This window comes from Pristiophorus japonicus, chromosome 1, assembly GCF_044704955.1.
Source record: "Pristiophorus japonicus isolate sPriJap1 chromosome 1, sPriJap1.hap1, whole genome shotgun sequence".
Lineage (NCBI taxonomy): Eukaryota > Metazoa > Chordata > Chondrichthyes > Pristiophoridae > Pristiophorus > Pristiophorus japonicus.
In genome coordinates, this window is record NC_091977.1 from 339,543,929 (window position 1) to 339,565,248 (window position 21,320).

Here is a 21,320-nt window from a genome sequence, read left to right on the forward strand (position 1 = left end):
CAATGTAAACAGCTGGGGCCCTACCACAGAACCTTGCGGTACCCCACTAGTCACTGCCTGCCATTCTGAAAAGTACCCATTTACTCCTACTCTTTGCTTCCTGTTTGCCAATCAGTTCTCAATCCACATCAGCACACTACCCCCAATCCCATGTGCTTTAACTTTGCACATTAATCTCTTGTGTGGGACCTTGTCGAAAGCCTTCTGAAAGTCCAAATATATCACATCAACTGGTTCTCCCTTGTCCACTCTACTGGAAACATCCTCAAAAAATTCCAGAAGATTGGTCAAGCATGATTTCCCTTTCACAAATCCATGCTGACTTGGACCTATCATGTCACCTTTTTTCCAAATGCGCTGCTATGACATCCTTAATAATTGGTTCCATCATTTTACCCACTACTGATGTCAGGTTAACCAGTCTATAATTCCCTGTTTTCCTTCTCCCTCCTTTTTTAAACAGTGGGGTTACATTGGCTACCCTCCACTCCATAGGAACTGATCCAGAGTCTATGGAATGTTGGAAAATGACTGTCAATGCATCCGTTATTTCCAAGGCCACCTGCTTGAGTACTGTGGGATGCAGACCATCAGGCCCTGGGGATTTATCGGCCTTCAATCCCATCAATTTCCCCAACACAATTTCCCGACTAATAAGGACTTCCCTCAGTTCCTCCTTCTTACTAGACCCTCTGACCCCTTTTATATCCGGAAGGTTGTTTGTGTCCTCCTCAGTGAATACCGAACCAAAGTACTTGTTCAATTGGTCTGCCATTTCTTTGTTCCCAGTTATGACTTCCCCTGATTCTGACTGCAGGGGACCGACGTTTGTCTTTACTAACCTTTTTCTCTTTACATATCTATTGAAGCTTTTGCAGTCCATTTTAATGTTCCTTGCAAGCTTCCTCTCGTACTCTATTTTCCCTGCCCTAATCAAACCCTTTGTCATCCTCTGCTGAGTTCTAAATTTCTTCCAGTCCCCGGGTTCGCTGCTATTTCTGGCCAATTTGTATGCCACTTCCTTGGCTTTAATACTATCCCTGATTTCCCTTGATAGTCACGGTTGAGCCACCTTCCCTTTTTTATTTTTATACCAGACAGGAATGTACAATTGTTGTAGTTCATCCATGCGGTCTCTAAATGTCTGCCATTGCCCATCCACAGTCAACCCCTTCAGTATCATTCGCCAATCTATCCTAGCCAATTCACGCCTCATACCTTCAAAGTTACCCTACTTTAAGTTCCGGACCATGGTCTCTGAATTAACTGTTTCATTATCCATCCTAATGTAGAATTCCACCATATTATGATCACTCTTCCCCAAGGGGCCTCGCACAATGAGATTGCTAATTAATTCTCTCTCATTACACAACACCCAGTCTAAGATGGCCTACCCCCTAGTTGGTTCCTCGACATATTGGTCTAGAAAACCATCCCTTATGCACTCCAGGAAATCCTCCTCCACCGTATTGTTTCCAGTTTGGTTAGCCCAATCTATATGCATATTAAAGTCACCCATGATAACTGCTGCACCTTTAGTGCATGCACCCCTAATTTCCTGTTTGATGCCCTCCCCAACATCACTAGTACTGTTTGGAGGTCTGTACACAACTCCCACTAGCGTTTTCTGCCCTTTGGTATTCTGTAGCTCCACCCATACCGATTCCACATCATCCAAGCTAATGTCTTTCCTTACAATTGCCTTAATTTCCTCTTTAACCAGCAACGCCACCCCGCCTCCTTTTCCTTTCTGTCTATCCTTCCTAAATATTGAGTATCCTTGGATGTTGAGTTCCCAGCCTTGGTCACCCTGGAGCCATGTCTCCGTGATGCCAACCACATTGTATCCATTAACTGCCAGCTGCACAGTTAATTCGTCCACCTTATTCCGAATACTCCTCGCATTGAGGCACAGAGCCTTCAGGCTTGCCTTTTTAAGACACTTTGACCTTTTTCCACCTCGCCGAGGCATGAAACGGTGCAAAAATTAGCGGAAAGTCCAGGCCTATATATCTGTCAGCCCTGCAAAATAATCCATCCATCATCTGCCTGATGCATTTTTGTTCTGCTGACGGTGACTCCTTTGATATCACTCCAGTCACAGCCTGGCAGAAGCCAGAAGCATGGCTGGGAGGTACAGCAGGTAGAAGGTCTTCCTTTTGGAGGCTGCAGAGGTTCACAACCACCTGATGTGCCTCACCTTTCAGAGCCACCGAAAGCACTGCTCCTCTGAGAGGTCAATGGAACTGAGCCTGTCTGTACACCCTGTTGGGTGGGTATGGGTTTCTGTGAGAACAGGCCCAATGTTGCTGTCTTCGCTGCTGCTCACCTGCAGCTCCTTCCTCAGCTCATTGTTGTTGCCGGTGCTCCTCTTCATCAGTTCAGAACACTGCAACAATGGCAGCATACATAACGGACTTCTCCTCCGTCAACTCTAGAGTTTCAAAATCACGAAGTACTGTCTCAAAACTGTAGCCTATAATAAACTGAGGAAACACCTGTGAGTAATGTTCCCGTTAAGCTGCGCGGCTGTGCAGTGGTCTGAAGGTCCCGCGCAGGCTGTTCACCCGCTTTTCCATGGGAGAAACCACGCATGCATGAAGATTTGAATGGGTTGCGCAGCCACATAAAGGGACCGTGCACCCAAACAAAATTACAGAGAACATTGCCTATGAGTGCAGAAGCTTTCAGATGTGTCTCCATGCTCTGTGTGAAGCTTTGACACAAGTTGGAGCCAGACTTCTCCAAGCTCCACGATATTTCTCTCTGGCTGGATGCCCACTGCTCCATTTTCTCATATATGCCCATCAGCCTTCTTTGATAGACTGGGCCCTTGGAGTCAGTATCTGAATCCTCTGCAGCAGAGCTAGTATACAAGCTCACTCTCCAGTGATCTGGCATCAGTGGCATGCTATTCCCCCTGTCGTAGCTCCTGCATAGCAATGTACAGCAGGCATCTCAAAGCACTGGAGAAGTACCACCAATGTTGCCTCTGCAAATCCATTGGCAGGATAGGCATACCAACATCAGTGTTTTCTCTCAGACCAACATCCCCAACATCAAAGCATTGATCACGCTCAATCAGCTCCGATGGGCGGGCCACGTGGTCTGCATGCCTGATACAAGGATCCCGAAACAGGCACTCTACTCCGAGCTCCATCATGTCAAATGAGCCCCAGAAGGACTGAGAAAACACTTCAAGGACACCCTCAAAGCCTCTCTGAAAAAATGTAATCCCCACCAACTCTTGCGAATTTCTGGCCATGACCGCTCAAAGTGGAGAAGAAGCATTTGGGAAGGTGTCGAACATTTTGAGTTTCTTCGTCGGGAGTGCATGGAAGCCAAGTACAAACAGCAGAAGCGCACGACAAATTAAGCACCCCACCTACCCATCCCTTCAACCACCACCTGTCTCACCCGTGACAGAGACTGTAGATCCTGCATTGGACTTACCAGCCACTTTAGAACTCATATTAGTGTGGAAGCAAGTCATCCTCGACTCCGGGGGACTGCTTAAGAAGAGCAGCTCCTGCACACTTGTGCCCAACGATCACCATGTGAAGACACCTCCTCTTAATGTAGTCTCTAAAGTACACATGGTGCCAGTATCTGAGCTCATGTTTGTGAAGGTGAGATCAAGTGATGGTGCATCTTCAGGATGACTAGCCTCCTGTTCCTGCACTGGCACAGGGACTACCACATCTCAACACCTGAAATGAAAGACAGGAACAAAGGATAGCTTGTGGTTTGAAGTTAGGGGAGAAAGGCGAGGTCCTTGCACATCTTCCAGCATTGTAGCCATGTCCTTGGTGCTAAGCTGCTGCCATACACATGCTCAGTGACCGTTTCCCACTGTCTTCTGATTTGATGCCTTGAGGGCTTCCTGCCCCCTCGCGGGGTGCGGGGGCGGGGGGGGGGGGCAATGATCTCCCTCCTCCTGTCCACTGCCTGCACCAGGGCCTCCAAGGCAGCATCAGAGAACCTTGGTGCCCTCTCAGTGCTTGCTGTTGCCATTACTGTATTGATAATCATTTCCTTCCTCTGCAGCCAGTGTGCACGTCCCTTTAGGAAGTGCTGGCTGCCTTTAAGTAGCATCAGAGATGCCCATAGGTGTGCGGCCAATGAGTAGTGTGTGTAGTGCCAGCTTCATGCCTAAGTCTTTATGATTAGCACACAGCACAAATATTATGTGCTGCATGTGTAAACACTAACAGCTGCATGCAGTGCATGCTTTGCCCCCGCTTGCGCATCTGTTTCAAAGTGTGATCGAATGTCTAGGACATCATCCGAGTTAACATTTTCTACAGCCTCCTTCTACCTCTATAAGATCACCTCTCAGATATGTCCTTTCTAGCCTGAACAGCCCAAGCTCCAATCTTTCCTCAAAGCTTAGACCTCTGACACCAGAGATCAGCCCCGTGGCTTTTCTCTGCACTGCTTCCAGACCTTGAATCTGGCATTTGGCGACTGAACATAATATTCAAAGTGTGGTATGACCAGAGCACGAGAGTTTCATAACAACTTCCTCTGACTTTATACTCTACTGCTTTGATTATGTCATTCAATATTTTGATTGCTGCTCTGTATTGGTATGACGTGTTTTGCATTGAGTCTATTAAGGTCTCTTTCAGAAATTTAGAATTCTGCAGAGGAGGACAAAGAGTTTAATTAGGAGGGGGGAAATAGAGTATCAGAGTAAGCTTGCAGGGAACATAAAAACTGACTGCAAAAGCTTCTATAGATATGTAAAGAGAAAAAGATTAGTGAAGACTAATGTAGGTCCCTTGCAGTCAGAATCAGGTGAATTTATAATGGAGAACAAAGAAATGGCAGACCAATTGAACAAATACTTTGGTTCTGTCTTCACAAAGGAAGACACAAATAACCTTCCGGAAATACTCAGGGTTCGAGGATCTAGAGAGAAGGAGGAACTGAAGGAAATCCTAATTAGTCATGAAATTGTGTTAGGGAAATTGATGGGGTTGAAGGCCGATAAATCCCCAGGGCTTGATAGTCTGCATCCCAGAGTACTTAAGGAAGTGGCCCCAGAAATAGTGGATGCAATAGCTGTTAATTTCCAATATTCTATAGACTCTGGATCAGTTCCTATGGATTGGGAGGTAGCTAATGTAACCCCACTTTTTAAAAGAGGGAGAGAGAAAATGGGGAATTATAGACTGGTTCGCCTGACATCGGTAGTGGGGAAAATGTTGGAATCAATTATTAAAGATGAAATAGCAGCGCATTTGGAAAGCAGTGACAGAATCAGTCCAAGTCAGCATGGATTTATGAAAGGGAAATCATGCTTGACAGATCTTCTAGAATATTTTGAGGATGTAATTAGTAGAGTGGACAAGGGAGAACCAGTGGATATGGTGTATTTGGACTTTCAAAAGGCTTTTGACAAGGTCCCACACAAGAGATTAGTGTGCAAAATTAAAGCACGTGGTCTTGGGGGTAATGTATTGACGTGGATAGAGAACTGGTTGGCAGACAGGAAGCAAAGAGTAGGAATAAACGGGTCCTTTTCAGAATGGCAGGCAGTGACTAGTGGGGTACCGCAAGGTTCAGTGCTGGGACCCCAGCTATTTACAATATACATGAATGATTTGGACGAAGGAATTGAATGTAATATCTCCAGGTTTGCAGATGACACTGTGAGGAGGATGCTAAGAGGCTGCAGGGTGAATTGGACAGGTTAGGTGAGTGGACAAATGCATGGCAGACGCAGTATTATGTGGATAAATGTGAGATTATCCACTTTGGTGGCAAATACAGGATGGCAGAATATTATCTGAATGGTGACAGATTAGGAAAAGGGGAGGTGCAATGAGACCTGGGTGTCATGGTACATCAGTCATTGAAAGTTGGCATGCAGATACAGCAGGCGGTGAAGAAGGCAAATGGCATGTTGGCCTTCATAGCGAGAGGATTTGAGTATTGGAGCAAGGATGTCTTACTGCAGTTGTACAGGGCCTTGGTGAGGTCACACCTTGAATATTGTGTGCAGTTTTGGTCTCCTAATCTGAGGAAGGACATTCTTGCTATTGAGGGAGTGCAGCAAAGGTTCACCAGACTGATTCCCAGGATGGCAGGACTGACATATGAAGAAAGACTGGATCGATTAAGCCTATATTCACTGGAATTTAGAAGAATGAGAGGGGACCTCATAGAAACATATAAAATTCTGACGGGATTGGACAGGTTAGATGCAGGAAGAATGTTCCCGATGTTGGGGAAGTCCAGAACCAGGGGTCACAGTCTAAGGATAAGAGGTAAGCCATTTAGGACCGAGATGAGGAGAAACTTCTTCATTCAGAGAGTGGTGAACCTGTGGAATTCTCTACCACAGAAAGTTGTTGAGGCCAGTTTGTTAGATATATTCAAAAGGGAGTTAGATGTGGCCCTTACGGCTAAAGGGATCAAGGGGTATGGAGAGAAAGCAGGAATGGGGTACTGAAGTTGCATGATCAGCCATGATCATATTGAATGGTGGTGCAGGCTCGAAGTGCAGAATGGCATACTCCTGCACCTATTTTCTACGTTTCTATGTTTCCTTGCAATGGTCTATGTTGCTGCTTTGCTGGTGTACCTGAAGTAACAAATCTGTCACAAACAAAGCTTAAATTGAGCTTAATATACATATTTGTGTAATTGTGTCTCATTCAAATAGCTTGAACCAAAATTATGCTTTGAGAAATGGTACAGGTTCAGCTAACAGTTGCCTCCTCCAACATCCCTCTCAGCTTGGTGTTCTTTGCAAATGTGATGACTTTGCATTGTGTCAGCCTGGATTATGTGCTACAGTCTTGGAGTGGGGTTTGAACTCACATCCTCTGACTTAGAGGCAAGAATGTTACCAACTGAACCAAACTGACACTAATGCAGCGAAGTATTACGAGCATAAATAGTGGGCTGGTTATGCATTTAAAAAAATCAAAAGTGAACAAGGCTATTTGTAATCTACAAGCAGTAGTCCATTTACACTTCCTCACTTAGGATGGAATCTTACCAGCCCTGCGAGTGCCAGTTTGGAGGCGGGCCTGCTGTCAAAATGGCATGATTGACAGTGGGGTGAATCCCGCTCTGAACCCGCCTCCTTTTCAATTTCCAAAGTGCCGGGTCTGGCTGCGGTTCATAGACCCAATACCAAGTGGTGAGCTGGCCAATTAATATCATTAAGAGGTAGTTTGGAGGTATTTTAAAAGCATTTTACCAGGTACTTACCAGTTTTCCAAAGATTTTCAGCACCTTCTCGGCGCTCGGGCTTCATGTCAGGTAAGTGAGTCGGGTTCTCAATGACTCTCCTTTGCTTTGACTAGTTGACAGCTGCAGAAGTGGTATAAAAGCTACCATTTCACAGCTGTTCCCTTTCCAATCTCAGAAGCTGAAGCCTTCAGGATTTGGAAGACACTTTTGAGCTGTATGCAGTTTGGAAGTATCTGCAATGAACTCTCTAACCACTGTCACCTCCTTGGAGCAACCTCTCTCACCATTGACAGATCGCTTCTGTCATCTCAACTTCAGCTGCCATCTATTCTAGTAGCATCGGTGCCCTTGAGAAAATCTCACCTTGGTCATCAGAATCCCATCACGATCAGCCCAACACCAACATCACTAAACACACCAGCATCACCAATAACAACAAACTTCTCCGCAATCACTTGATGCTGCACAGACACAGGGCATCAGCACCCGGCCACATTGCTGCCAGGGATGACCTCACCATGGCCACATTTACTTCACCTGACGCTGTACACCATGGCTGCCACATGAAATTGGTACCATCCCACACCAGCACGGTAAGGCATCCATCCCTGCAATGACTAAGCCATTCCTTTCACACCCATCACTATTGCGGGGGGTACTCTTATGTCTCACCATTCACTACAACTCACTAAGCCACTTCCAAAAGTTCACACAAATCTGTACAAAAAGAAATATTTCAATGTTTGGACGGCACCTCCGACAATGCAGCACACCCTCAGCACAACACTGCAGTGTCAGCCTAGATTTTTGTGCTAAAGTCTCTGGAGTGGAACTTGAGCCCAAAAACTTCCGACTCAGAGGCAAGAGTGCATCCCACTGAGCCACAGCTGATACTGTAATACATTATTTGGAGATGCCGGGGAATGAACCTGGAGCCTCACACATGCAAAGCAAGTGCTTTCGGATGAGACGTTAAATCGAGGCCCCGTCTGCTCTCTCAGGTGGACGTAAAAGATCCCATGGGACTATTTCGAAGAAGAGCAGGGAAGTTATCCCCATGTCCTGACCAATATTTATCTCTCAATCAACATCACTAAAACAGATTATCTGCCCATTAACGCATTGCTGTTTGTGGGAACTTGCTGTGAGCAGATTAACTGCCGCATTTCCTACATTACAGGAGCGACTACACAAAAAAAAGTATCAGCTGTGAAGCACTTTGTTTGGGATGCCCGGTGGACGTGAAAGGCGCTGTACAAATGCAAATCTTTCAAGTCTTTCCTTCACACGAGAACGACCAGCCTCTGCGCACGCGCACTCCACCCCGGGCGCTCAAACGCTATACGCCTGCGCAAAAAGAGCGCGCGCTCCGCCTCTGCGGGCACGCGCACGGGAATTGTCCGTCTCGGCGCGTGCGCAGCGGCGGGACTGCACGCATGCGTACGACGCGATTTGCGGAGTTGAGTGGCGGGGCGGCGGTGACTTTTAACCTGAAGTGTTGCGGGCGGGAGGTTGGCCAACTGACTGACTGTCAGAGCTGGGCCGCGAGAAGAAAGGACTGTTGGTTTGCGGGCGATGTTCGACCTGGCGATCGGGTGGGCGAGGAGCGGTGTGGAGGAGACTCAGTGAGCTGGCGAATGGCCGGCTGATCTTCACCTGCCTGCCTGACCGAGGGAGCGGCGGGGCGTCCGGTAAGGTTACCGCGCACCGGGCCCCGACCCGATCTCCGGTCGCGCCGGCAGTGGGCCATCGTCGTTGGCGTGCAGTGTTGCATGCTCGGGAAGCCCCCGTCGCTCCCTCCCTGCTTCCATCCCCGCAGGCATGGGGCCGTGGTGGAGCGGGCAGTGCTGTGTGCAGAGCCCAGGCTGTCCTATCCCAGGCTGGGCCATACTGCTCACTGCACGGCACTGTCTGCAATTGAAACCTAGTCCCTGGCTCCGGTCCAGCCTGGCTTGTTTTTTTTTTAAAGGATTCAAACCTGCAGACTTGGTTTGAGGTGGAGTGAGTTTCCTTGGAGACAGCTGGTGAAGAGGGCAGTCATGCTGCATTCCACAGCAATTCGCTGTCAAACCTCACTCCATGGTTATGAAGAGTTAGCGAGGACATGGGGTGACGGGGGAGCAGGATGAGATCGGATATCTTGCTGCCACATTAAGTCCTGTTTGGCAGTCCTTACTGTCCTACATTGGCTTGTGCCCTCCCCTCCAGTGACTCGGATTTAAAATTCTCATCCTTGTGTTTAAATAGTTCTGTGTCCCATTTTCCCTATTTCTGTGACCTTCACCAGCCTTGCAATTGCAACCCCACCCCCTTTAACTTTCTCTAGCTCTTGTGCACCCTCCTTTTTTTGCCCCACCATGGGTGTCTATGCCTTCAGCTGCTCTAAAATGTTAAATCCTGAAACCCTTCTGCTTCTCCATCTTTCCTCCTTTCAGACCCCTCTTGATATCTACCCTTTGTCCAAGATTTGGGTCATTGTTCCTTATCTCTTTTTTTGTCTTGGCCTCTGTTTACCTCTCACTTCTGTGAAGCACCTCCAGATGTTTTTCTACATTTAAAGATATCTAAATAAAGCTGTGCAGCAGTCCAAGTCTGCACTTCAGAAGTTTTAACTTAAAAAATGTTGCTGCGTTGTCTGCAGGATGACATTGCAGGAGTCGACCGTGAATTGACTTCAGCTTCGCATCTGATCTCTGGGAGACTGAAGAGGGGAACTGCCCTCCATCTCCCAGAGTTGCTGTGGAACGGGATTTGTGCTTCTGGTGTGAAACCCCAAGCTGTCGGATTGCGGTTTCATTTCCAGTTTCTGAGGGAAAAATGGAGTTAAATCGCTGATCTGATTCTGCTCTTTTTTTTTTGCAACTTTTGCATTGCAGCAAAATTGAAAGGTTGGAGCATAAATGCATCCTTGAACATTAATCTGGCTTGAAGTGAACTTGTGTTATCGTAACCAGCTTTTGTTAAATTACAGCAACACAACAAATAAAACCAAAGCATTTGTGGTTAACAAGTAACACTAATGAGTGAAGCCACATCCATGAGGTTTGCAGCAGAACTCACCAAACTGAATAATGTAATTGTGTACTTTCAATTCATAACTTGTATGTAGGTTCTTTCTGTACAAAAGGGTAAATTTGGTAAACAAATGTTCCTTTGCCTTCACAGTACTACCGTGGAAGGAATACCTTTTTTAAGCAGTATTTGGTCCTACTGTCTTGAAATTGTGTAGAAGATTTTATTTAAGCATTTGTAGAAAATGGGGACACCCGGAGCTGGAAGGAAACGAACACCTATTAAAGATAGATTCTCAGCTGAAGATGAAGCCTTAAGCCACATTGCCAGAGAGGTTGGTTGTCATTGCATTTTGATCTTGTGTTTATATTACTGTAATCTGGGTGTGATGGTTGGTTAGGATGGGACATTCTCAGCTCCATTTTGCTGAATTTATAGTTTGAAATTTGCTTCCCTCAGGCTGCACAGTGTTACGAGCAGAGGCTTGTGACATATTTTATATGAACTGTTAGAAACTGCAGTTCTTGTGGTGCAGGACACAGTTTCAGTATTGGAGAGGAATGCTGTGGTAATCTTAAACTTAAAAGCACTCTCAGACACGAGTAAATGTTTATAAATGTGAAAGTAGTAGTGTTTTTATACTTTCTGTCTCCTTTCTGATCGGCAGTAACAGATGTACCTGTTTGTCTCTAAATTTCCCAGCCAAGTTAAGTACAGGAAGCCCTAAATTATTTTTCATTCTACCTCATATAAGGGTTACACATTACACTGTCCATGATTTGCGAAGCTGTCATATCTTGGATCGTATCTTGCGTCAGACCAAATGGTGCAATGCATTATTTCATGAACTAGTGGCTAGTTTTCACTTTTTTGCTTGCAAATTTTTAAGTGCCTTTTTGTATTGTGTATAATGTGCGGTGTCATCAAATTGCACGGGTACCTGGTGTGGACTGCCATCCTTGGGAGAAATATTAGTCGATATATATGTTCATTCAAGTAAGCTTGTGTATAATGTTGGAAAGTGTGAGGTCATGCGCTTTGGCAGAAAAAAATCGAAGAGCAAGTTATTATTTAAATGGAGAAAGATTGCAAAGTGCTGCAGTACAGTGGAACCTGGGGGTACTTGTGCATGAAACACAAAAGGTTAGTATGCAAGTGTAGCAAGTGATCAGGAAGGCCAATGGAATCTTGGCCTTTATTGCAAAGGGGATGGAGTATAAAAGCAGGGAAGTCTTGCTACAGTTTTACAGGGTATTGGTGAGGCCACACCTGGAATGCTGCGTGCAGTTTTGTTCCATATTTACAAAAGGATATACTTGCTTTGGAGGTGTTATGTAAGTAAACCTTACCAAAATGTAAGACTTGCCACTAGGGGGCACACCTGTGGGGGACCTAAGGGTCACCTGTGCATCCTGGGCAAGCAGGTATAAAAGGTGCTTCACCATGCTGCTTCCTCACTCTGGAGTCTGAATAAAGAGACCAAGGGCACAACAGTTTGAGCTTGCGATTATACTCCTGTGGATTTATTCTGAACATAACTGGAGGCAGTTCAGAGAAAGTTCACAAGGTTGATTTCAGACATGTGGGGATTGACTTATGAGGAAAGGTTGAGTAGGTTGGGCCTCCACTCATTGGAATTCAGAAGAATGAGAGGTGATCTTATCGAAACGTATAAGATTATGAGGGGGCTTGACAAGGTGGATGCAGAGAGGATGTTTCCACTGATGGGGGAGACTAGAACTAGAGGGCATAACCTTAGAGTAAGGGGCCACACGTTTAAAACAGAGATGAGAAATTTCTTCTCAGAGTTGTAAATCTGTGGAATTCACTGCCTCCGAGAGCTGTGGAAGCTGGGACATTGAATAAATTTAAGACAGAAATGGACAGTTTCTTAAATGATAAGGGAATTAAGGGGTTATGGAGAGCGGGCAGGGAAGAGGACCCAAGTCCATGATCGGATTAGCCATGATCGTATTAAATGGGGCCATATGGCCGACTCCTGCTCCTATTTCTTATGTTCCAAAATTAGTTTGTGGAAACTTTTTTAAATAAAATAAAACTGTGAAAGTCTTAAATTATATTTATTGCAAGTGAGATTGCATTTATTTTAAACAGGTCAGTGACTTTCAAATTTGTATTTGGTGATTTTTTTTTTTCAGTGGTTGCTTTAGTTCAAAATCATATGCCATGGAGAAAGCAGAGTTTCTTATACCAGTTTTCTTATCTCCCCTCCTCCTGAAGGTGTTGAATCTTCATTCAGGTGCACTTGCATGCTTGTACTAAAATACTGACCCTCAACTTCCCTACTTCGACAAGGTGCTTGCTGGCATTGTAAATGGTTCCCTCACCTCCCGGTAATGTCCGTATCCCGTTCAAAACCACTATCATTAGCACCTCCTCAAAAACCCCCATTGACTCCTGTATCCAGGCAAACTACTGCCCCATCCCCAACCTCCCTTTCTTCTCAAATCCTTGAATGTGCCGGCGGCTTCCAAATCCGTGCCCATCTTTTCCACAAATCCACATTTGAATATCTACAATTGGAATCGGTTTCTGCCCCTGCAACAGCACTGGAATGGACTGAATCAGTCACAAATTACATCCTGTGGTGCTTAATGTCTCCTCATCCTCCCTTTACTTCCCTGCAGCCTTTGATCGAGCTAACGACACCATCGTCTTCTAGTACCTCTCTCTGTTCAGCTCAGTGGGACTGCCCTCGCTTGGTTCCACTCGCAGCATCTCTAGCAGTGGCTTCCCTTCCTGCCCCCGCACTATTATCTCCAGAGTCCCCCAAGGATTTATCCTCCTCTTCATCTTCAGGCTGCCCCTTGGCGACATCATTCGCTGACATCGGATCAGCTTCCACCTGAAGGCTGACGACACAGAGTTGCACCTCTCCATCACGTCTCTCGAACCATCCACTACCTCTTGTGTTTTCAGACTGCTTGTCCAACATCCAGTCTTGGATGAACAGTGATTTTTCTCCAGTTAAATGTTGGTAAAACGGAAGCCATCATCATTGGCCCCCACCACAAACTTCGTACCTTGCTCCTGATTCCATTCCCTGCCGACCCCCAGTTCCCCGGCCCAGCAATTGTCTCCTTTTGGCTTGGCATCCGTTTATTTTTAATGATGCCTCTCTGAAGAGCCTTGGGATGTTATTCTATGTTAAAGATGCTATATAAATGCAAGTTGTTGTTGCCAAGCTCCCTGTAGTACCTTACCCAAGTAATCACTCTTCATGTGTGTACCTAAATATTGAGTGTTGACAGGACATGCGACTGCGTGGTTGGGGTGTCGTCACAGCCAATCGGAGTCCTGTCCTCACCCATTTACTATACCACATGCACTTCTAGCAGAGGTTGCTGGGTAACAATCATGATTAGAATACTGGCTGATTTTGTTTCTCTATTCTCTAACCTCGAATTACTGAGGCCACTATGCCACTGCCCTGAAAGATTAGCTTGGACTGGAGATCAAATCTGGGATTTAACTGGTCTGAGAGTTCAGTTAGACTCTGGATTTTTTTCAGTGACAGTCAAATAAACTGCTAAATATTGTAAGAAAAACTGGTAACTGCAGACTCAAAACTGAAGTAGAAACTCTGGAGGAGGTGTGAAGCAATTTAAAAAAAAAAAAAAAAAATTATTGCATCTGAAATTTGTAGTTCAGACTCGTGGTACATGGACTCTGAATGGTAAACTTTTGGAGACTCTGCCTCTAGAATGGAGTCTGCTCACAAGGGTGCATGAATTGGAGAATTAAGAGCAGAGGCCAGCATGCCCAATTTGCAGAATCAGATTTGACTGCCCGATTCTTCAATTTACGCTCCCATTAAGTGAGACTCTCTGCCAGGAGCAGAGACTCAAAGTTTTCTGCAAATATCCTTAAATTGACTCTGTGGTCCAGGTTAGTTGCATCATTGAATAAGAAGGAACTTGCATTTGATGATGTGCCTTTCATGTCCTCGGGTTGTCACAAAACATTGCATTTCACAACCAATGAAGAACTTTTGTAATGTAGTCACTGTTGCTGTTAAGGCAAATATAGCAGCCAATTTTGCAATTGCAGAGTTCCACAAACAGCAATGAGGTAGGTATTTTAGTAATAGTCGATTGCAGGAGAACTACCCTGCTCATCTTCAAATTGTGCCACGGGATCTTTCATGTCTGCCTGAGCAGCCAGACAAGGCTTCGGTTCAATGTCTCATTCAAAATATGGCTCTTTAGACAGTGTTAGCTGTGTTTGTGTGCTCAAGGTGCAAACAGGTACAGTATGCCACAGCTTTCTCATTAATAGCAATGAGAACTCCGCATCTACGAGTTCTCATTGCTATTAATGAGAAAAAAAAACAAACACATTAAACACACAAAAAATAAAAAACACATCACATGATTAAAATTAATTGAAATTAAAGTTTAAATAAATGACTTGGAGAAAAAAAAGATTTCCGATTTTTAAAAATGTTTTTTTTAATTATGTTTTAAAATAAACTTACCATCGTGTACAGGACTTTTAACAATAAAATGTGTTTTTTTTAATTAAATTTTTATGTTTTTGTGTGTTAAAACTCTTGCACCTGTAAAAGTAGGCTATGCGCCTGCTTCTATCAGGCACAAGAGTTTTCAGGACATTTGCTGGACAAGATATAGGTAAATACCGCAATCTTGCCCGTGCAAATGTCCTCGCTCCTGAGATGCGGAAGATCTGTGAGCTTGACAGATCGAAAAAAGCCGGTTTTCAGCACATGCGCATTGTGCGCTGAAAACCGGCTTTTGGGATGCCTTCCCGGGTCCGTACACTCCGTACAGATTTGGAGATGCTGCGATTTCTGGGCTGACGTTTGGTACTTGAGCACTGTTGCGAGGCTGTTTAAATACGAGTGTCGTAATGTGTTGCAAGATGTTGTGGTTGTGCGCATTTCCATTTCTGTCTTCAGTGGACAAGTATGAAGTTACAAGAAATTTATTTAAAATTTACTGGAATATATCTCTCGTTTATATTGAAGCTCACATTACATAGTTACTTGAGCAAATACAATTTTTAAAATGAGAAATGTTTGAGACATTGGGGGAAACATTCCAGTGAAAAAAGAATGTTTCAGTGCAGAAACAGGTCATTCTGCTATCAGCTTGGCCCATATTTTTCTTTGCATGACTTCTCTGGTCTAGTCTTCAAAGTGGCAAGTAATATTAGGTCGTAAATTGCAGCCTCTCCGGGTGCGTACGATGTGCGAACTCACCTGAAGAGGCCTCACAAATGCCGGTTCTTGGCAGATCGCACACATCCCCAGGAAAAGGACATTTGCGGGCAGAGATTTGGGCTATTTGCCCAACTCCTGTACAGCGAATGTCCATCAAACTCTTACGCCTGGTAAAAGCAGGCGTATCGCCTACTTTTTTTTTTCTAAAACATTTAATTAAATTCAATTTCAATTAATTTTAAATATGTGAGGTGTTTTTTTTATTTAGTGTGTTTCTGTGTTTTTGGGAATATTCTCATTGATAGTAATGACAGTTCATATAAACGGAGCTCCCATTATTATCAATGAGAATACTCCATTTTCATTGGTGGTTCATAATAATTTTGTAACGAATTATAAAGATTAATAATTTTGTAACGAATACTTCCTAGCCAATGCTAAAAATACCTATTTGAACCTCTGAAATATCACCTTACACCCACTACCACTGAAACCTTTTGTTATGCCATAATTTCGTCCAGAGTCCAATGGTGCCTTCACTGGCCTCCTGAGTTCCTCCATTCATAATCTGCAAATTGCACAAAACTTCGCTGACTGCATTCTGTCCCACAGTAAGTCCTACTTTGTCATCATCCCTATCTTCACCAACCTCCCCACTTCTGACCTTGTGATGGAGGGAAGGTCATTGCTGAAGCAACTGAAGATGGGTTAAGCACTGCCCTGAGGATTTCCTGCAGCAATGTCCTGGGGCTGAGATGATTGGCTTCCCAACAATCAAAATCATCTTTCTTTGTGCAAGGAGAGCTTTCCCATTGACTTCAATTTTACTAGGGCTCTTTGATGCCACACTCGGTCAATTGCTGCCTTGATGTCAAGGGCAGTCACTCTCGCCTCACCTCTGGAATTCAGCCCTTTATGTCCATTATTGGACCAAGGCTGTAATGACATCTGGAGCCGAGTGGTTCTGGCGGAACCCAAGCTGAGCATTGGTGGATATATGCAGCTTGAAAGCACTATTGATGACTCATTCTACTACTTAGCTGATGATTGATTGAGAGCTGGCTGATTGGCCGGATTGGATTTGTCCTGGTTTTTTTTTCTGGACCAGACATACGTGGGCAATTTCCCACTTTGTTGGATCGCTGCCATTGTTGTAGCTGTACTGATTAGCGATGTGGTTAGTTCTGGGACACAAGTCTACAACACTTCAGCCAGGATGTTGTTGGGCCCCTTAGCCTTTGCTGTATCCAGTGCACTCAGTTGTTTCTTTATCACGTGGAGTCAATCAAATTGGCTGAAGACTGGCATCTGTGAGGATGGAGATGTTGGGAGGAAGCCAAGATGGATCATCCACTCGGCACTTCTATCTGAAGACGATTGCAAACTCTTTAGCCTTGGCTTTTGCACTTGTGTGCTGGGCTCCGCCAACATTGAGGATAGGAATGTTCATGGAGCCTCTTTCTCCCGTTAGTTGTTTAATTGTCCACTACCATTCGCTACTGCATGTAGCAGGACTGCAGAACTTTGATCTGATCCATTGGTTATGGTTTTTCAGAATAAGAAATTAATTAAAGATTTGAAATGGCTGAAAGCAGCAATGAAATAGACTAATCGAGTTCTTTAATTTAAACTGTAAATGCAAAGATTTAGGGGAGAGGAAATTAGAAGAGAAGTATCCCCCCCCCCCCTCCCCAGGATTTGGTATTTATAAGGATGGCATGCTCACCAAAACTAGGTAAAAGCTGTATACCGTAAGACGACGGATGAATATATGGTTATGAAAAACCTTGAATGAGAATTGACCCAGATCAGGGGTGTCCTGTCTTTTTGTCTTTGCGTGCCACAGGTGCATGGAGCCTAGTGGGCCAAATGTTCAATTGAAATCTGTGTTCCTGTTGATTTCCATAAATCACCAGTTGCTGATGCTAAACACAGCTTGGTGTTCTGATTGAGGGCTTATCCAAAAATGAGGCAATTGCAGTAAGAACAGTTCTCTTCAAATATTTACACCCACACTTGGATAAACTAGAGAACAAGATAGGATTGGGTTCTCTGAGCTTTGAGGGCTGGAAATAGTCCATGACCATATTTTGGGCACATTAGGCTTGTGTGATCAAATACCTGAGAGCTTGGCAGTCCTGTTAAGATACTTATGATTTTCTTGGTTAGGTTAGGGAAAAATTTCAGAATTTACTCATGCCTGTTTCCTATGTTTGCCTTCCTCCAGAAAATTATGGAATCCTTATGGTGTAGACCAGTGGTGTCCAATCTTCTACCTTTTTGGTTCACATAGATGCATGCTGTGGAGCCTCAGGACCACACACTTTAAATTCCTATTCCTCTTGGCATGTGTATATATTTCAAGCTGCGGACACAAATGGGTCTTGGTTTTCTAAATTAGGTTTAATTAATCACTGAGGCAACAGCACAGAAAACCGCCCTTTCCAAACCTCTCGGCCCACAGAATTCAAGCAGCACAAACTAGTCAATAAGAACTATAAAGTGTAATAAGGGCCGAGTTGCACCTGATTACAGATTGGTCACAATTGGTGTGTACAGAGTTAGCAGTCTTGTCTTTTTGTGACCTTTAACCGAGGTTTGAGTGTAGCTCAGGGGTGGGCAGTTATTTAGGCTGGAGGGTCACTTGACAAATTTTGGTGAGCTATCGAGGGCCGCACACTGTTTTTCTCATCCAAAAGCTGGTGAGTAGCCTGCATGGGTCTTTCACATGGTTGTGCAGCCGTGCAGTTTTTTGTGGGTGTGGAACATTGCCGCACCCGCAAAATGAATTGTGTTGACAGCTACCATTAACATTTGTGATAGCATTTATTGTATTAAGAACCCTTCATGTCATTTCCACACTTAATGAAAATAACAAGACTTATTAACATGGTAATGAACATGATACAGATTTACCCAAAACTTATCTTTGCCATTGATATTCTGATGCTGCAATTAAAACTGGATGCTTGACAGCAGCCATAAAATGTTGTAAAAGAAAAACTTTAAGCAGTTATCCACTTTCAGAAGATACCATTTTAACAATTACAGATAAGAACTGAATCATCTAACAATCAAACATCTATATATTTTCATTTTATTTCAAAAAATAATTTTTGTCCTGATTTTTTTTTTTGTTGAATCGATTGCATCATAGTTAAAAATATAGTCTTACACTTGTATATTGAAAATTGGGTTATGGAAAAACAAAGGCTCGCTTAATGGGAAGAATGAAACTTTTGTTGTGCATTAACCAGGGAATTGATTCTCCATTGTTGCAATGCGGAGCTCTGCTGCAAGTTGGCCATTGCTCATCCAAGATCTATGTCTTGATTTATTGAATTTCATCACAGAAAATGTCTGCTCCTGAATGTATGTTGATCCAAACAGCACAAGCATCTTCAGGGCATGAACCTTCATCTTTGGAAAGCTCTGTTCCTTGAGAGGCGTAAAACCCAGGAAATGGCATTGATTTGAATTGCTCTGCAAGCAATGGATCATGTTGCAGATCAATAGGCTTGAGTTGGGGGTCACGTATAGCGTTGTAAATGGCGAGGATACCAAAGGCAGGTCATTTTCTATCATTCTAAAATCCTGGAATCAGCGAGTAGTGACGATGTGTGCTTGTCATTGCAAACTGTAATCTTGCTAAGTGGGAAAACAGCTCAACTGCTTGTTTTCTGACTGGAGAAAAGGAGTAACTTTGTCATAAATGACTTGATACTGAAATGCAAATCATGAGCAAATAGCCCCTTCCCTTGCAGTTTTAAATTCAGTTTGTTGTTGTGGTCCATGATATCAACAGTGAATCAGGGATCCTATCCACTTTGGTCAACTCTGGAAATTGCAAATCTTTTTCTTTGATTTTCAAAAACAAGCAAATCTCGTCTTTCAGTTCCCACAGTCTTTTCAAAACGTTACCTAAGCTAAGCCATCTTGCGTTGGTATGATGCAGAACATCTGAGAGTTCAGAGTCACATTCCTCAAACAGAGTTACAAATTGCCTCTGTTTATTCCTTCAGCTCAAATGTAATTGACCACTTTGGTAACTGTGTCCATGACATTGCTAAGTTTTAAAACCCTTTTACAGAGGACCTCTTAATGAATAGCACAATGTAAAAAAAATAATTTTCTGTTCTGGATTTGTTTCTTACTTGGGGTTACGTCGGATACACAGCACGGAAATAGACCATTTGGCTCAAACAGTCGCTGTCGACGTTTCTGCTCCACTTGAGCCTCCTCCAGTCTTTCCTTATCTAACTCTATCAGCATAACTCTCTATTCCCATCTCCCTCATATGTTTAGCTAGCTTTCCCTTAAATGCATCTGTACTATTTGTTTCAACCACTCCAAGAGTTCCACTTTCTGGGTGAAGAAGTTTCTTCTGAATTCCCGATTTGATTTCTTAGTGACTATCTTATATTGATGGCCTCTAGTATTGCTCTTCCCGCAAGGGAAACTCTCTGTCTATCAAAAGCTTTCATAATTTTATAGCCATCTATCAGATCACACCTCAGCCTTAGACTGTTTCTTGGTAGGTATGACCTTGCATTTCGGGCATCATCCCTGTAAATCTTTTTTGCATCCTCCCCAGTGCTTCTATATCCTTTTTATAATATGGCAACCAGAATTGTATGCAGTACTCCCAAGTGTGGTCTAACCAAGGTTCGATACAAATTTAGCATAACTTCTCTACTTTTCAATTCTATCCCTCTAGAAATAAAGCTTGGTTTGCTTTTTTAATGGCCTTATTAACCTGTGTTCCTACTTTGTGATGTGTGTATTTGTACTCCCAGATCTCTTTGCTCATCTACCTCATTTAGATTGTTATTTTCCAAGAAATATGTGACTTCATTATTTTTACCAAAACATAATGGGCCCAAGTTTCCACATGATTCGCGCCTGATTTTTAGGAACAACTGGTGGAGAACGGACTATTTTAGAAATCGCAATTCTCCACATTTTTTTTTCTGCAGTTCTAGTCAGGTAGAACAGTTCTAGTTTAGAACAGAATTTTTTCTTCAAAAGGGGGCGTGTCCGGCCACTGACGCCTGATTTGAAAGTTTCCACAGTGAAAATGTACTCCAAACTAAAGTAGAATGGAGCCAGTGAAGATTTTTGTAGAACTGAAAAAACCTGTTCTACACATTAAAAAATCAGGCGCAGGTTACAAATTAGGCGTCCAGACGAGGTGGGGGAAGGGAACTCATTAAATTCGACAATAAATCCTTATTTATACTTCTACAAATATTATACAAATAAATCCAACCTGAATAAACATTTATAAGCCAAGAAAAGATTAAATAAACCATCTTCCTACCTGTGTGAAAATGCATCAGCCAGGGAGAATTCTGCAGCCGTTCGTGCCGCTGAGCGGGAGGGGGAGAGAGAGAGAGAGGGGTAGAGAGAGGGCGGGGAGAGGGAGAGGGAGAGAGAGAGAGGTGGGGAGAGAGAGAGAGAGAGGTGGGGGAGAGAGAGAGAGAGGTGGGGGAGAGAGAGAGAGAGGTGGGGAGAGAGAGAGAGGTGGGGGAGAGAGAGAGAGAGGTGGGGGAGAGAGAGAGAGAGGTGGGGGAGAGAGAGAGAGAGGTGGGGGAGAGAGAGAGAGAGGTGGGGGAGAGAGAGAGAGAGGTGGGGGAGAGAGAGAGAGAGAGGTGGGGGAGAGAGAGAGAGAGGTGGGGGAGAGAGAGAGAGAGGTGGGGAGAGAGAGAGAGGTGGGGGAGAGAGAGAGAGAGGTGGGGGAGAGAGAGAGAGAGAGGTGGGGGGAGAGAGAGAGAGGTGGGGGAGAGAGAGAGAGAGAGGTGGGGGGAGAGAGAGAGAGAGGTGGGGAGAGAGAGAGAGAGAGAGGTGGGGGGAGAGAGAGAGAGAGAGGTGGGGGAGAGAGAGAGAGAGGTGGGGG

The 21,320-nt window shown here is 44.3% G+C and overlaps 1 protein-coding gene across 17 annotated transcripts in view; it reads left to right on the forward strand.

Moving 5' to 3' along the window:
* Positions 1 to 8,660: 8,660 nt before the first annotated feature.
* Positions 8,661 to 21,320, forward strand: part of lrrfip2 (leucine rich repeat (in FLII) interacting protein 2) — a 259,131-nt gene continuing 246,471 nt past the window's right edge. For 16 of the 17 annotated variants that reach the window (XM_070889546.1, XM_070889613.1, XM_070889642.1 and 13 more), the window contains exons 1-2: positions 8,661 to 8,900; positions 10,375 to 10,555. In XM_070889546.1, the coding sequence (XP_070745647.1) occupies positions 10,466 to 10,555 (90 nt within the window). In that variant the 5' untranslated portion in view covers positions 8,661 to 8,900; positions 10,375 to 10,465. Of the gene's footprint in view, positions 8,901 to 10,180; positions 10,283 to 10,374; positions 10,556 to 21,320 lie in introns of all 17 variants that reach the window. The other variant, XM_070889556.1, reaches the window with a different exon arrangement.